Genomic DNA, 16686 nt, shown 5'->3' with positions numbered 1-16686 from the left:
TTAAGATTCGTACAAAATGAAGTGCTTGAATAGTAAAAGCGGATAGTACGAATTTTAAAGCAGATCTAAGAGTTTAAGATGTGGTGTTATTTAGTTTGATATAACACTAGTGTCATATTAGCCTAACTCTATAATATATTCCGTTGAAGTCGCGCATCTGAAATCATTTTCTCATTGGGCCTTAATGGGCCCATATACAGTTGAGCCCAATGAAGTAGAAAACCGACTCGTTTCAAATCGAAAGTAGCCGACCTCACACTTTTTTAATATATTTTAGTTAGAGAGGGTTGACCAGGCATTCCAATTCCAGGGCTTCTCCGAGTTCTTGAATTTCAACTTTTCTTCTTTTGAAGGAAGAATTTCTTAAATTAAATTCTCTTTGATTCAAATGTGATATTAGTAAAGTGTTAAATTTATGTCCGCCATAGAGGACTTGAAATTCTGAAGAACTCCATGATGCAATCGTTCTACAGTTGTATAACAGTACTAGTATAGTAGATTAACCTGTTTTCTCTGTTGCATGGAGATGTAGCCCCATTTATGCTTATTAATTATTATTTCGAGCTAAGAGCAGCATGCCGATGTGGCCCCGTTTATTGCTTGACATTCTGAGCTAAATCTATTATTTGGATTTGGAAAATATGCAACAATGTGAATGTAGTTATTAAATTTGCCATATTTGTTATTTGACTGGATTTTTAAATTAATATGACCAATGATAAAATATGAAGCAGCAATTCTTGTAACTGCTCAAAGCTTGATGCTGCCCAAATATGGAATTTTCTATCTATGCTAAAGATCTAGGTGGTTGATATATACTCTCAGGTTTCAACGGAAAGAGAGAGAGAGAGAAAGGCGAGAGGAAGGGCGAGGAGTTGTACAGTTAGGCTTCACACTAAATATGGAATGTGTTTTTTATATGTATAAAGGTATAAACAACAATTTCTAAAGCTGAACACAAAATCAAATAAATTATTTTAAAAAATGTCATCCAACAACGCACCCTCCAAGAAGGCGCTCAGGAGCGGTGCGGGTGGGTCTCAGGGCGCTGGTTCGTCGAGGGGCAGCATGTCTGACCAGAAAGTCAAGTTTGCGAGGCGCACCTCTAGCGGCAGATATGTGAACATGTCTCAAGATGAAATCTCCATGTCTGGAGAAATATCAGGAGATTACATGAATTACACGGTGCATATTCCACCGACTCCAGACAACCAGCCAATGGATGAGGGGTCGGTGGCCATGAAGGCGGAGGAACAATATGTGTCGAATTCTCTCTTCACCGGGGGATTCAACAGTGTCACCCGGGCCCACCTAATGGACCGCGTTATAGAGTCCAATGTGAACCACCCCCAAATGGTAGGGAATAAGGTTGGTTCTGTCTGTGGCATGCCCTCTTGTGATGGAAGTGCTATGGTTGACGAGCGCGGTCTTGATATTGATCCCTGCGAGTGCCGGTCAGTTGATCCTCATTTTTCTCAACAACCTTGAAAATATTTCATTGGCATTTTAGCCACATTTAACCCATTTTTTTTCTTAAGAAAAGGTGGTACATTTTGTTCCATGACTTGTTGCGATGAGAAGTGGTTTTGCTCCTTTTTTATGAAGAAAAGAAAAGTATGCACACTAAATCAAAGACTGTTCAAATGAAACTCAACTGATGTTTTCTCCCATATAATAAAAAAAATAAAAATTTAAACAATTATAGCAAATATATCTACATTAGAAATCTCTCTCTCTATATATAGTACATACACCAATTTGAGTATATGGCAACGGTGACTCAATTACAGAATCAGTTGGAAACCTTAATTGTCATGTGTGATTTGAGTTTTATTGACGTAACACTAATAATATACATTGAATGAACGCGTTGCAGGTTCAAGATATGCAGGGACTGTTACATGGATGCACAAAAGTCCGGAGGTATCTGTCCAGGATGCAAGGAACCATATAAAACTGATGATTTCGATGATGAACCCTTGAATTCTGGGGCCAAGCTGCCTCCACTTCCTGCTCCATCAGGCAGCTCTAAGGCTGTCATGGCTAATAACAAGTCAATTGTAGCACGGACAGGCGATTTTGACCACAGTCGATGGCTTTTTGAAAGCAAGGGTACGTATGGATATGGTAACGCATTTCATCCAAATTCAGATGATGGTGATGCTGATGAAGATGATATTAGTGTTCCCTTAAATTCTGAGAAGCCATGGAAGCCCCTTACACGGAAAGTCCGTATGAAAGCCGGTATCATCAGCCCTTATAGGTTGTTATATAGAAAGTATAAGTCGTTAATAAATTCTTAACAATGCAACATATTTTGAATCTAACATTTTTTTTTATGTTTACGACTGATATGTCCAGGCTACTAATGCTTGTTCGGTTGGTCACACTCTTCTTCTTTCTAACATGGCGAGTAAAGCACCCAAATGTCGATGCACCATGGTTATGGGGAATGTCAATTGTGTGTGAAATCTGGTTTGCCTTTTCCTGGCTGTTAGACATGCTTCCCAAGCTTAATCCAATTAACCGTGCGACTGACCTTGCTGTGCTTAAGGAAAAGTTTGAAACTGTCACCCCCTCCAACCCCACAGGCCGTTCCGACCTTCCTGGCATGGACGTGTTTGTGTCAACTGCTGATCCAGAGAAGGAGCCTCCACTCGTCACTGCCAACACCATTCTCTCCATCCTATCTGTGGATTACCCAGTCGAGAAACTTTCCTGCTACATATCAGATGATGGCGGTGCATTACTAACATTTGAGGCCATGGCAGAGGCAGCAAGTTTTGCCAATATTTGGGTTCCTTTCTGTAAAAAACATGACATCGAACCAAGAAATCCAGACAGCTACTTTAGCATGAAAGGTGACCCCACCAAGAACAAGCGGCGACCTGATTTTGTAAAGGACCGGAGAAAAGTGAAGCGGGAGTATGATGAATTCAAAGTGAGGATCAATGGCCTCCCTGACGCCATTCGTCGTCGGTCTGATGCTTTTAATGCAAGAGAGGAGATGAAGGTCCTGAAGATGGTTAGAGAAAGTGGTATCGACCCTTCTGAGCACCCCAAGGTCCCTAAAGCCACTTGGATGGCTGATGGATCCCATTGGCCTGGTACATGGGCAGTTTCATCAGCTGATCATGGCAGAGGCGACCATGCTAGCATTCTACAGGTACATGTGCTTAAAAGAATACACAGTCCATTGTTAACTAGTTCTTTCAATATGAAAATTGTGGATATATTAAACCCTTAATTAACGCCATGAATCACAGGTAATGTTGAAGCCCCCATCTCCAGAACCCCTTGAGGGAGGTTATGAAGAAGAATCAGCAATAGACTTCACCGGAGTGGATATCAGGTTACCAATGCTGGTATATGTCTCACGAGAGAAGAGACGTGGGTATGATCACAATAAGAAAGCAGGAGCAATGAATGCATTAGTGCGTGCCTCTGCCATCATGTCAAATGGTCCATTCATCCTGAATCTGGATTGCGACCACTACATATACAACTGCAAGGCCATGAGGGAAGGTATGTGCTTCATGTTGGACCGAAATGGGGACCGGATCTGCTATGTCCAATTCCCTCAGCGGTTCGAGGGCATTGACCCCTCCGATCGTTATGCCAACCACAACACAGTCTTCTTTGATGGAAACATGAGAGCCCTTGATGGATTACAGGTCTGTAACATGATACCTTGTCTTTAAATTCTTCAATTGTCCTTACAAAAATAAAACAAGTTCTCCCATTAGAGTTCAGCTCGGCAACAATACTGTTAATTTGTTTTCATTGGCTGATTATGTTTTATTTTAACACAGGGTCCTGTATATGTCGGTACAGGATGTCTATTTAGGAGATTTGCACTATATGGTTTTGATCCTCCACGAGCAACAGAGTACTCTGGATGGTTCATGAAGAAGAACAAGAAAAATATGTACAAGGATAAAGATGCCGAATCAGAAACTCAATCCCTTCGAGCAAGCGATTTTGATACTTCACTTGACTCTGCCCTTCTTCCAAAACGTTTTGGGAACTCTGCAGCACTAGCTGACTCTATACCAATTGCTGAATTCCAAGGTCGACCGCTTGCCGACCATCCAGGAGTAAGGCATGGACGGCCTCCCGGCGTTCTTACCAATCCACGACCACCATTGAGTGCAGAAACAGTTGGAGAGGCAGTATCAGTTATATCATGTTGGTACGAGGATAAGACTGAATGGGGTGACCGTGTGGGGTGGATCTACGGTTCTGTGACAGAGGATGTCGTCACAGGGTATCGCATGCATAATCGTGGATGGAGATCTATATACTGTGTAACAAAGCGCGATGCTTTCAGAGGCTCAGCACCAATCAACTTAACAGATCGTTTGCATCAGGTGCTTCGTTGGGCTACTGGCTCGGTTGAGATTTTCTTCTCCCGTAACAATGCAGTCCTCGCGACCTCCCGCCTCAAATTCCTACAACGTATTGCCTACCTCAATGTTGGCATATATCCGTTCACATCTTTCTTCCTCATAGTGTACTGTTTTTTGCCAGCACTTTCGCTCTTTTCGGGCTCCTTTATTGTGCAAACTCTAAACGTGGCATTTTTGTTGTACCTTCTGACCATCACAATTGCCCTTATTGGACTTGCCATACTCGAGGTGAAGTGGTCAGGCGTAGGATTAGAGGAGTGGTGGCGTAATGAGCAATTTTGGCTAATCTCAGGCACCAGTGCTCATCTATATGCTGTTATTCAAGGCCTCCTAAAAGTTATAGCCGGGATTGAGATCTCATTCACGCTTACATCAAAGTCAGCAGGAGATGAAAATGAAGATATTTATGCAGACCTCTACATCGTCAAGTGGAGTTCGCTCATGATTCCTCCCATAACCATTATGATGGTCAACATAATTGCCATTGCATTTGCCTTCGCCAGGACAATATACAGTGAGGTGCCGCAATGGAGCAAGTTGATTGGTGGTGTCTTTTTTAGCTTTTGGGTGCTGGCACATCTCTACCCTTTCGCCAAGGGACTTATGGGCAGGAGAGGAAAGACACCAACCATAGTTTTTGTGTGGTCGGGACTCATGGCCATTACGATATCTCTTTTGTGGACTGCTATCAGCCCTCCCACCAGCTCCGGATCTGGATCTTCTGCAGCTAACGGAGGCGGCTTCCAGTTTCCATGAGATGTTGCTCATTGTCCAAATTTCTGGTTCTACAAAAATAGATTTTGTTTATAGGATTGGTGTGTTCTCGTTAACCTTTAGTTTCTCTAGACTACTGTTTTCTTTCTTTATTTTTGTTGTAATTAAACAGAATTTAAGCCCTGCTGCCACTAGAACCTTTACCATTTCAAATACATCAACAGCTTATTCCATGTGCATAGTAATTAAATCGATTTTGCTTTATTCACTGGCTTTCACAAACAACTAGGATTACTAGAAGGAATGAAATCATCTCAGATTGGAAGTCAAGGAAATGGTCGTTCCAATATAATTCTCAACAAATAGAGCAACAATCCCAGTAAATGCAAATTCCATGTGCTCCCATACAGACTACCTGGTTGGCTGGTACATGCATTGACATAAATTCAACCACCTCGGCTGATGATTGCAATTCACCTTGTCAAAAACTCTATAACAACTAATCCAATATGTAAAACTAGCTAGTTTTCATTTCCCTTTAGCTGTTCATTGAAAAAGTTTCAAGTTATTTTAAATACCAAAAAAAACAACTATAAATTAAAAAAAATTTAAAAAAAATAAAAAACACCAGAGTTGGTTGCAGTATAACCTACACATCCTATTACTTGCTGACATGTATGCAAGGGATAAACAACAACAACAACCAAGCCTTTAGTCCCAAACAAGTTGGGATAGACTAGAAATGAAACCCAATTACTCCCAACCAAGCATATTGTTACATGCAAGGTCTAAGCAGCCAAATTATTCCCAAAAAATTGCTCAAACCCAAGGAGAGACGAACACAATTTAATTACCATCCATATAAGAATAATTACACTCCCTGTATAGATTTTCATCCAAAAATTAATTAGTACAAGCAGAAACCGCAAAGCTCCCAAAAGACCACCAAGTAAAAGACTACTGAAATAACAACTATAGTAATGCAAGTACATTTAATCAACTAACAGGCTCCAAAAGTTACATAATTAAAGCATGCCACTACAAAAATAAGTATCGACCTTAATAATGGAGAGAGTTCACAGCGGAGGGCTTACAGAAGGTCGAATCTTGGCTGGCATATGCAGATTAAAGGTTTGCTTAGGTGTTATAGACATCTTATTCAAGGAATATTCTAGGTCATCACCTTCTCCGTCACTATTATTGTAATCATCATCATAGTGACCTTTAAAGCTGCTGATTGGATCAGAGGATATCCTTGGTGCATCAAGATCCTGGAGTTCTTCGTCTTCATCATCGTCTTCCTCACTATTGCAGTAGCTGTATGTTGTCTTCGCCCTTGACCAATACACAAAATTTGGCCTGATGAACCTGCCCAATATAATGTGATAAAGCAAAACTGATGAAGCACCGTTTAGATTTAGCTGAGCAGGGATGGCATCTAATATACTAAACTAAAAAAGAATCTAATTTTTAGCAAAAACATTCGGTTTGATCCCCCCCCCCACACACACACCGCCGCCTTGGATCTTCAAGAATAACTGTTTCATTTGCTTACTGCGGCTATTTGAAGCTAAGAAATTTAGACATTTTTAAAGGGACATGCCTTGATATGAGGAACAGGAAAATTAACTATGATATAGATAAATTAAAAGATTAACTACAATAATATGTTTTGAACTACGAAAGAAACAAACCTGTCAGATTCCTTTAATAAATAGGGTTCGAACGGAAAGAAAATGTCCAATCGTTGAGTCCCACCAAAGGCCTTGGAAAAAGCGGAATCAATGGCATTTTCATCAATAGTAAATGATGCCTGAAACAGGCGAGCTGCTTTTGCCTGTTGTCGAAACTCCTGAACTATTGAAGGCAAACACACCTAGTACAGACAGCATGGGGCAAAATGTAACAAATCTAATGATTATGTTAAAAATGATCTACAATGTATAGATCAAAAGGTACTGTGATCTCAGACAAAAATCAAAATTTCTAGGTAATAGAAAATGCATACTTCATAAAATGCTGACAATTCCAAACTAAACACCAATAAAGGACTCCTTAGAGAGAAGAGGTAAAAGGGGAAACATATGGGGCAGGTTACGCGAACGTTGCAAGTTACAAATTCTAGTTTAGGGTTTGTAAAAGCTTAAGAATTTGTTTTGTTTAGGATTTAGAAACCTCTCCCCTCCCTTCCATTCCCCTACCCAAGTAAAACTTCAACTGCTAAGCGAAATGAAGGGGCTTGGACAAAACCAGTCATCCAATTTTCACGGCACTTCTATCTGCAGAAGGCCTCAATCCCATTTTCTTTTTTAAGCCCAAACAAAATAAAAACAAATCAAGCAATTTTAATTTTGGTTTAAATAAAGGTGTCATATGCTGGTTTTGAAAAGGACTGGATGAAAATCGATATAACCTCAGAGGTAATTCGAAAATTTTAAACTTGGTTTTAACAACTGGATAACGATTTGTAAACAAAAGGCTAGTACCTCTACAGTCCAACAAAAACAAATGAATTAATTTTGCATCGCATGGAAATAACAAATGTGCAGGTGTTATTGGCAAATAATTAAAAATAATAAAAATCAAAAGTACCATAAGAGGATCCAAGCGATTACAGAGAATAGAGCCCAAGGGAAGATCAAAGAGAAAGGACTTGGCAGGTAATTTAGTAGGTACATCCAGCAGCTCTCTCATTCTAAAGCAGAGTATATACATCACTGCCTACTCCCACAACCACAATAAAACAACAGCAATAATATCAGAAAAAAGGAGCCTGCTAAAAATTAGTGTTCAAGAAATAAAAGGTGCACTTTTACCTGACAAGCAGAGTAATAGATTTGATGGGCTTCTGGATTGAATATTCTCTCCCAGTCTGGATTGGAATAATCGGAACACCAATTAACTAGTCTGTATTTCAATGTCTTTCATTAGATGATTATACAAATAAAGAGATATCAATATTAAAAAAGAAAGAAAAGAGATAGAAGTAACCTTGTTAAAATGCTAGCAACTATTGACGAAGAGATGAACTTAGCTCGTGAGAGGTAGCTTGCCAGGTATGAAACAGCACTCATCCTGCACCGACAAAGGAGATTTAGAAGGTATATAGTTCTTATTGCTAGATATCTTGTGCTTGGCATAAAATTGAGATGGCACCGTATTACAGAGAATTGAGTTTGACTAGTTCAAATTACAATTCCATTTACATACCTCGAGATTGGATCCTCAGATGTTGAAAGGAAAATCTCAGTAAGGTCAACAGCAAACTTTATGCCCCAGATCTCAGGATCCAGTGAACATGCATAAAACATCACAAACTGCACCCAATAACCAATCCAAATAAAAAGCTGTTTAATATAACAATACAAAGGCTGGCAATTGAGATCATCAAGATCATGCTCAATTTAAACCAACCCACTGGGTCAGTGGCATATAGAAGTTGGGATTTCTTGTTCCATTGGCAGGCCAGGTCAGTTCAGGACTTGACAAAAAACCAAGTTTAACAAGTACCCAACATGTATATAGAACTCACTACCAATGTTTTATTATTTGATAAATTAAGAAGAGCAGTTAAGTTGGTTGACTTGACCAAAGAAGACCAGACCAACTGCAAATATATAATGGTTCATCCTCCCAAGGAAAGAATAGAATAAGTACATCAGAACCTGAGTGAACTTGGATTTATGAAGCCTCAGCACTGAAGTCCGAAATATGTCCATAAACATGTTATAATCCTGCCTCAGGTAAATAATAAATCAATCTAACAAATACAAAAAAATAATCATATTATTTACCAATCGGTTCTGGTATTGCACAAACCAGTTTTCTAGGATGAGCAACTACGGAATGTTATGTTGCAAAATTTCACCATGTTTGGTCATTTGAATGTTGACTTGCATTCAAATAAAAAAAATGAAATACATAAGAAGACTAGCTTGACATTAAATGTTAGTTGGATAATGGAAATGGCTAACTACTTGGCTTAAACTTATGAGCACATAATAATTGCAATAGAGTGATAAATCTCATGACACATTGTTATTGTGTGCTAAGTGCACATGAAAATGCAAAATATATAGATAAATACCTTTACGGCTATATAAAAGTAAATAGTATAATCAGCAATTTACCATAACGATACCAAGTCAACACCATAATGCATTTCAGTTGAATAAGCACTAAATTTAACAATGATTAGAGTAATAAATATTTTTTGTCTTAGTTTTGGTCCAGTCCGTTAGCTATTAATAATTTAATATTATTAATTTTGATCAATATTTGAAATATGACAAAAAAATAATCCAATATTTGAAGTGATAATTTTCTTGTCCCACACTATACACAATTGGGGCGTAACTTATTCCACTATAGGTGGCATAAGACGATATGTATTCCAGTTGTAAAAGTATATTTTTAAAAGATTTAAGAATAAATAATAGTTCTTTTTGCATTAGTTTGCTTGACATCGATAATCCAGCCAATTAGCTATTAATTTTAATCATTATTTGAATAAAGGGGGATTTCATGTATCAGCTCAAAAACCTTAAAATTACGTATTTCCCCCCTCTAAAATTCATAATATCATATTGACCCTTCTAAAGTTACAAAATTCACAAATTTACACAATTCATTGACTTTTCTATTGAAACTCATTTTAAATTTATAAATTAGCCATTTTACCCTTTATTAAAAGATAAAAATGTCATAACCTATAACACTCTTATAAATGGGGTGTGCAAGAAAGTTGAAATTGAGAAGGCACTTGGTTTCTAAGGGCATGACCAGAAAATTATATTGACATTTCATTTCACAGATAATTATGCCTCAACCTAAATACAAAAATGGGGCGTATCTGGTGTCGCTGTTTTTAATTTGTCATCATTTCTATCCCTTCTGCCAAGTTATGCAATTTCATATTTACCATGTTTGGGAGCAAAGCGCAAGTGAGAAATTTGGGATATGCCATGCTTATGCCTTAACCAAACATGGGCTAAAACACCAACTTATAATCAGACATAACAAGAAGTAAATATATTAGTGAAATAATTAAAAAAAGGAAATAGGGCTTGCAAATATTTGTGATATGTCGACCCAATTCTAGTTGTTTGAGATGGTATGCTAACTAAAAATTGTGTTTATATGGAGAAGTTTAAGAAAGAAAAGTACCGTTAACAAGCGGCCGCTTTCAACACGTGATTTGAGATGCTCACAGACAACCACCATCAAGCCATCCAACTTTTCCACAAAGGCACTATTGTTATTAAAACCCCTATTATTAAATGGAGCACCAACCTATAGAATGTATAAAAAGTATATAGGTAGTTAGCTTATATATATATAGTAAGGCTACCATGCTTTGCAAATTAAAGTGGGCGTTTTAATTTGCGCTCATATCTCTAGTTTCAAAGTTCAAATAGTCAATCCGAACTTCTCAACATGTTCTTCATATTGAAATGTGCTTGGAGACCAAATTTTACATTTTTTGGAAATTTTTTACTATTTTTTTAGAATTTTTCAAAATCAGTGTTTTTCTGAATTTTTGAAAAACACTGATTTTGAAAAATTCTTAAAAAAAGTAAAAAATTTCCAAAAAATGTAAAATTTGGTCTCCAAGCACATTTCAATATGAAGAACATGTTGAGAAGTTCGGATTGACTATTTGAAATTTGAAACTAGAGATATGAGCGCAAATTAAAACACCCACTTTAATTTGCAAAGCATGGTATATATATATCCAATCATAAACTTGAATACAGTACACAAACTCTACAAAGATAGACAAAACATGTAAAAGAAAAATTATTTTCCATAGCTTCAACACCTTTGAATCATCTTCAGCAAATTGTAAACAATGATTGTCAAGATCTTCAAGCTCCATGTCAAATATGCCTATGGTTTGATCTTCTTGAAGTACATCATTCCAAGTTATATTTACCTTTCCAAACAAAAATGATGTTACTTCTTGGTTCGTGATGATCATTCAACATAAAATGTATGCAAGAACAAGCTTTTATCTTATTTTAAACCAGTAAGGAGATCAAGAACCTCGGAAGTACAAATGAAGAAGGAAGGAGGGTTCAAATGCCTTCACTTTTGGTGCCCCACCACTATGCCTCAAATTTAAAATTTTAATATCTCAAAAAACATAATTCATATATCGAATTAGAAGTTCATATGTGATCTGTCTTTTTCTACGCACATAAAGAATTACGATATTTCGACTTCGTTTTGATTGGCACCAAGAGTTTGTAGAAAATCCACTGATGCTGACAAGACATTGATTTTTCAAATCTTGGCTCTGATCAAAACAGAGTTGAAATGCCACAAGTTTTTATGCGCATGTAGAGAAAGTAATATATATCACATCTAGTGGTTTTATTTTTTATTTTAGGATTAACATTATTGTTATTAAGGATTCAAATGCTGGTGGCATTATGCAGGCAATTGAACCCTTCTCGAATAGAAAACTAATGGAGGATCAGGACAAATTTCCATGATTGTTTGTAATACAAAGCAGATTTCAAGTACATATAATTTTGATAAATTTAATGTAAGAATACCAAACTAGACCCCAAATTGCTCAAGCAATTCAATTTGCAACCCCTTCTCACAAGATATTGAAGTTTTACTTTGTTCAAACCAAATTAATCAAATAAATAAACAAACTGAATATTGTCCCCATTTCTTTTCTCTCTCCCCCCTGTAGGCTCAGGTTATAGTTCTGTACCTACAGTGAAACTACAAATGTAATTTTGCATCATGTTTTTCATAGAAGATGCAAAACAGTTTATTATAGAGAGGCGGAAACTTACATCCAAATCAGAGAGCAAATTGATGACCTTTGAAAGTAAAGTGGCACTGAGGACGTCTCCTATTTCCTCTCTCTGTAAACCCAGCATGCACTCAACATAGGCATTCATTTTCTGCATAACAGAATTACTTTATTCCATTAGAAACAACAGAAAATAGAAATGTGTCGGAGCACCCATCCTCCAACCAACATACACAGAAGCACACACCTTAAATGCACACATACACGATAAAGTTGCTGAAGTTATCCTCACTAAATTAAAAATCAGAACTGGATAAAATGCTTTGCACACAAACCCAACTGAACCTCAATTAACTACTAATTCTCCACCAAAACCGTTGATTGCTCAGTGAACCCTCAACTAAATAGAATTTTGCCATCATTAACCCTCAATTAGTCAATTGGCGATTCTGTTGCCCCATTTAACTCCAAATTTGTGCATAATTCAATTTATTCCAACTTAAGCCTCAACATTAACCTCAAGTGCAAGTAACCACAAAAGGTGAATACAACTTAGTGGTGAGAGTAAAAGAACTTACGGCCTTCGAGTCAAAAGGCCGTGGCATGGTCTTATCAAGGGCATGAGATAATTTGAAAGCCGCTAGAGGAACATATTGGAAAATATATTGCAAACATGTATGCAATTCTTGGTGAATCTCCCTCTTCCTAATAACCCATTTAGGCTGATCTAGCCACCTCAGAACCCTCTCAGGCGGTGCAAAGTTGCTCACAAGCATGTGCAAGCACCCCTCCAGGTACTTGTCCGGCACCGCTGCCTGGTACAGACAATACTCAAATATCAGTCACAAGAAACAACAATTCTAAACATTAGTGCAGCATGAAACATCAGGTAAATGTACATAAAATGGAAGAGTGTTTTCCTTTTCTTGCACTTCTGCTCACAGAAACTAAATAATTTGTCCATGAGCAACTTTTAATGTTCTTAACTCCAGAACAGAAGCACACATCTTGTGCGCATTCCAATTTTAGTATGCCAGAGGTAAATAAAAAATTAAAACAGACCAAGCCCATTTTGCATAAAAGAAACATCAATTGTGACAATTGACCCATCAACGAGCTGGTCTGGCATTACCGGGTTCATACTTAATGCTGACAAACCAGAAGAGCCAAAAGTGCACAAACAAAAATGGAAAATAAGAATTGACCCACTAATGAACTAGTCTGGTGTCACCTGGTTCATATTCTAGTTGGTGTCTTGCAGAATCATTGATAATGTACCAGCCAAGAACTGACCAGCACTAGGTTTATACCAGTCCCTGCAGCCACCTAGTAATAAATTACTATTCGGTGGCTGAACTTGTTTGATTGGGACTTTACCAGCTGGTGATACTGAAGGTAGGTTAAATGATGTCACCATGCATGAATAACGTACCAAGGTAATAATCAACTCCAATAAAGCAGTCCTTGTATCAAATCCAAAGAACCATATGCGCATTTGAAATACCTACGAAGTAAATGAACTTCAGTTTAGGATAAAATGAATTGCTTTAAATTTCACTTCAAGTTAGAAGTATGAAGTATCAATCATAACCCTCCATATGCATAACAGATAGCAAGACTACTTGGTACCTAACCATTTCTTTACATGAATGATATAAAAATAAGGGTTCTTTGAGTACATTCTCTCACATGCTTTGCATAATTATCAATAATATTCTGAGTAAAATTAGAGTGCATAAGAAAGTTTCCAAAATCTTTTACATTACTAAGAAGAGAGTCATGGTATGTGGTATCAATTCTTGACACAGCTCGAGCCATCGCCTTCAATGCTGTCTGCAAAATTTGAAAATAAAAAAATAAAAAGAATTAAATGATACTGTAAGGAACATTTGTTACTGAAATATAGCCTTATGCTCTACAAGGCAGGTCGGTTAGTTAATCGTTACACAGTTTTGCACAGTTAAGCATCAATTGCATTTAAATCCGTAAGCTTGCACAAATAATATATAGATCAGTACTACGAGTACAGACCATTATACACGGACCCAACTGGAGCCACAAAAAGACTAGATAAAATGAAAATTACCGTAAGCAAGGCCTCCTCATCAGGTCCAAATCTGGCAGAGGGGTCCACAATACTTCGTAAGTAGTCGTACTGCGCTTTGTCATCGGTATCCACGAGTTTGGGTTCCTACATAATCAAAAGAAATGTCAATACATAGCAAGTTAAATCAATATAGATGAGAAAAACGAACTCGATAATAACAGGAAAAATGATAATCAAAACATGGGAAGATGGATCAACATAAGAGAGAAAAACAAATTCAATAATAACAGGAAATTTTAAGGTTTAGAGGTTGCATTGTAGAGAGAATAAATATATTTTTGCAAATTTCAAATTAAGGAGCTTATAACCCAGAACGGAACATTTATTTTGGGACTGACTCGATTTAAAAAGATCCTCAAAAAGATATTCAGTTGCTTTGTAGCAAATTAAAATAAGGGAGTTATATTAGCTCCCTTTAACAAAGCTGTCTAAGACTGAATTTAACTAACAGGACTGCATTGACATGATATAGCACGGAAAATCTATTTGACGTTACGTACGAATTTTTAATGGTGCCCGTTTTATTGCAAAATGAAAAAAAAAAAGTAAAAAAAACTAAGAGCTCAATTAGGTCACTTAGCTCGTAAAAATTGTGAGATTTAAAGATCCCACATATCATAGCTTGTGGAAGGATGTGGTTAAGGAAAAATACTACGATTCCCCCCATCCAATGCCTTACTCCTCTTTTTGGCAAGCCATCACTCAGAAAGAACAGCTAAGTCAATTGAGCATTACGGTAGAACCTGGTAGTCAGGGGCAGGTTAGTCTGTGGCATGATGTTTGGCATGCCAACTGTGCACTGAAAAATACTTTCCCTTTACTTTTTGACATATGTGTTACTCCTATGATTACACTTCAAGAAACTGTCCTGTCTCAAGGATCTCTTATCATATTTAGACGAGAATTGGGAGGTGTTCTCTTACACGATTGGTCTCAATTGCTGCATACCATCAGTAATGTATCCTTCACACATGAACAGGATAGTATATCCTGGAGTTGGGAATCCACTGGTAGATTTACCGTTCAATCCATGTACCATTTTCTCAATTTTCGAGGGGTGCTGCCACCTCATACTCTGACCTAGTGGAATCTCCCGGTTCCCCCAAAAATTAAAGCATTCATGTGGTAAGTTACCAAACATAGAATTCTCACTAAAATTTTTTTGCAAAACAAAGGGTGGACAGGAGATATTATATGCCAATTCTGTACTTGTAATGAGACCTCTAATCATCTCTTCTTTAGACGTTTTTATGCTAAACAGGTGTGGGCTTGGATGGGATCTTGCCGCCAGTTTTATCAGCAATGGGAATCAATAGAGGATCTCATAAACTTTGCATCTAATCTACCCAAATGTTTGAAAATTGCTTTTCTTATAGTAGCTTGTGCAGTTGTTTGGAGTATTTGGAAACATCGTAATGATTTGTGTTTCAATAACACCAGAATTTACACAGCACGCAATTTGATCTTACAAATTCTATCTCTTGTGGATTATTGGACAGGTAATACTAAGGAAGAGATCCGAACAGCAGTGCAGGACTGGGTTCCACAGGATATTGATGCAATACCTTTGCAGGTGGTGGATCCAGATGATGTCTTGATGCTGGAATGGGTTACTGGCACTGAAGATGAAGTCTAAAGGCTGTTTTACTTTTTATGTTCTTATCAAACTTATCTGCAAGCTTGCTTTTTGTTGTGATATATTAAGCTTGCTGCCTATTTCTACTTGGGTTATTTTGAGTGCCTGTGTGCACTATAATATTGCTTTTGTTAGGCCTTATTATCTGCTTAATAGGGATGCTTCGTTGGGCACGTTTAAACATTGATCTTTGCTTGTAATTTACCAGTTTCATATATATGAAACGGGCATATGCCTTCTAAAAAAAAAAAAAAAAAAAAAGCTCGTAAAAATTGTACAGATATTGAAATAACGCAGAGCCCATTAATCTCGGTGCACGCCTCAATAAGCTTATCCCCGATAAATTGAAAACGATAACAAACAATACCACAAGCTGCTGTTTGTTTCCAAAATTTAACAGGAACTTTGAAGTAAAAACTTGCCTTGCGAACAGAGTCGAGCACATAATAAACGGAAGAAAAGGCCTCGGAGTCACTGGCATATTCCTCCTCTCCGGCCGCCACGTGTTCGACCATCCGTTCTCTCTGAAGATCCTCTGCCCCTTTCTCTTCACAGTTAGCAATAAATGAAAGATGTCGCTCGGAGCAAAGAAAGAGCAAAAATAGGGTACAACAATTGGAGCCCGAAGAGGAGGAGAGAATATGGCGCGGCCGAGAGAATGAGGAGGCGATTTAGGGTTTAAAGTTCGCCGAATTCTCGAGACCGGTACGAACAGCGTTTCTGTCTGGCGGGTAAATGACAGCAGTTTTAGTGATCCACTACATTTTGGGCTGTGGACGACGGAGACTAGATTCGCTGGGAAACGTTTGTTTAATATTTCACTGCTGTAAGCCTGTAAGAGCGTCTGTATCCCTAAAAGGCTGAAACTATTTTAATTTTTATGAAGGAGAATCCCGTAGGCATTTTATATTAATAAAAGATCTATTACATGGGCCTAAGCGGTTGGCCCAAAAAGGTACATTTAAATCTAAAACAAACTTACGAAAATAACAGATCTTGTATTGTACACACATGAAAAATGTATGAATAAAGATATTATCATCTTTTC

The 16686-nt window shown here is 37.6% G+C and overlaps 3 protein-coding genes across 3 annotated transcripts in view; 2 read left to right on the top strand and 1 right to left on the bottom strand.

Moving 5' to 3' along the window:
• Window positions 1-16686, top strand: part of LOC144564921 (18 kDa seed maturation protein-like) — a 73055-nt gene that overhangs the window by 37079 nt on the left and 19290 nt on the right. The gene's annotated exons all lie outside the window — the stretch shown is intronic.
• Window positions 936-5309, top strand: CSLD4 (cellulose synthase like D4). The gene is made up of 5 exons (XM_078314493.1): window positions 936-1454; window positions 1877-2263; window positions 2362-3166; window positions 3267-3674; window positions 3813-5309. The coding sequence occupies exons 1-5, from the start codon at window positions 985-987 to the stop codon at window positions 5163-5165; spliced, it is 3423 nt and encodes a 1140-aa protein (XP_078170619.1). The 5' UTR covers window positions 936-984; the 3' UTR covers window positions 5166-5309.
• LOC144564918 (uncharacterized) lies at window positions 5969-16255 on the bottom strand. The gene is made up of 15 exons (XM_078314498.1): window positions 16061-16255; window positions 13982-14086; window positions 13657-13728; window positions 13328-13399; window positions 12474-12710; window positions 11936-12046; window positions 10945-11058; window positions 10290-10415; window positions 8789-8857; window positions 8334-8440; window positions 8115-8198; window positions 7940-8030; window positions 7716-7844; window positions 6818-6999; window positions 5969-6491 (listed from the first exon to the last, which is right to left on the bottom strand). Exons 1-15 carry the CDS (start codon window positions 16151-16153, stop codon window positions 6200-6202), a joined length of 1884 nt encoding a protein of 627 aa, XP_078170624.1. The 5' UTR covers window positions 16154-16255; the 3' UTR covers window positions 5969-6199.

Source organism: Carex rostrata, chromosome 14 (assembly GCF_964058835.1).
Source record: "Carex rostrata chromosome 14, lpCarRost1.2, whole genome shotgun sequence".
NCBI lineage: Eukaryota > Viridiplantae > Streptophyta > Magnoliopsida > Poales > Cyperaceae > Carex > Carex rostrata.
This window is presented reverse-complemented; position numbering and strand designations above follow the sequence as displayed.

Excerpts from the sequence above, each read along its gene's own strand:
- CSLD4 (XM_078314493.1), top strand. The coding sequence starts at position 985 with ATGTCATCCAACAACGCACCCTCCAAGAAGGCGCTCAGGAGCGGTGCG. Across the intron at positions 1,455-1,876 it reads ATTGATCCCTGCGAGTGCCG|GTTCAAGATATGCAGGGACT; the intron begins GTCAGTTGATCC and ends AACGCGTTGCAG. Across the intron at positions 2,264-2,361 it reads GGTATCATCAGCCCTTATAG|GCTACTAATGCTTGTTCGGT; the intron begins GTTGTTATATAG and ends TGATATGTCCAG.
- LOC144564918 (XM_078314498.1), bottom strand. The coding sequence starts at position 16,153 with ATGGTCGAACACGTGGCGGCCGGAGAGGAGGAATATGCCAGTGACTCC. Across the intron at positions 12,047-12,473 it reads GGCCTTTTGACTCGAAGGCC|AAAATGAATGCCTATGTTGA; the intron begins GTAAGTTCTTTT and ends TCTGTTATGCAG. Across the intron at positions 6,492-6,817 it reads TTATTAAAGGAATCTGACAG|GTTCATCAGGCCAAATTTTG; the intron begins GTTTGTTTCTTT and ends TATATTGGGCAG.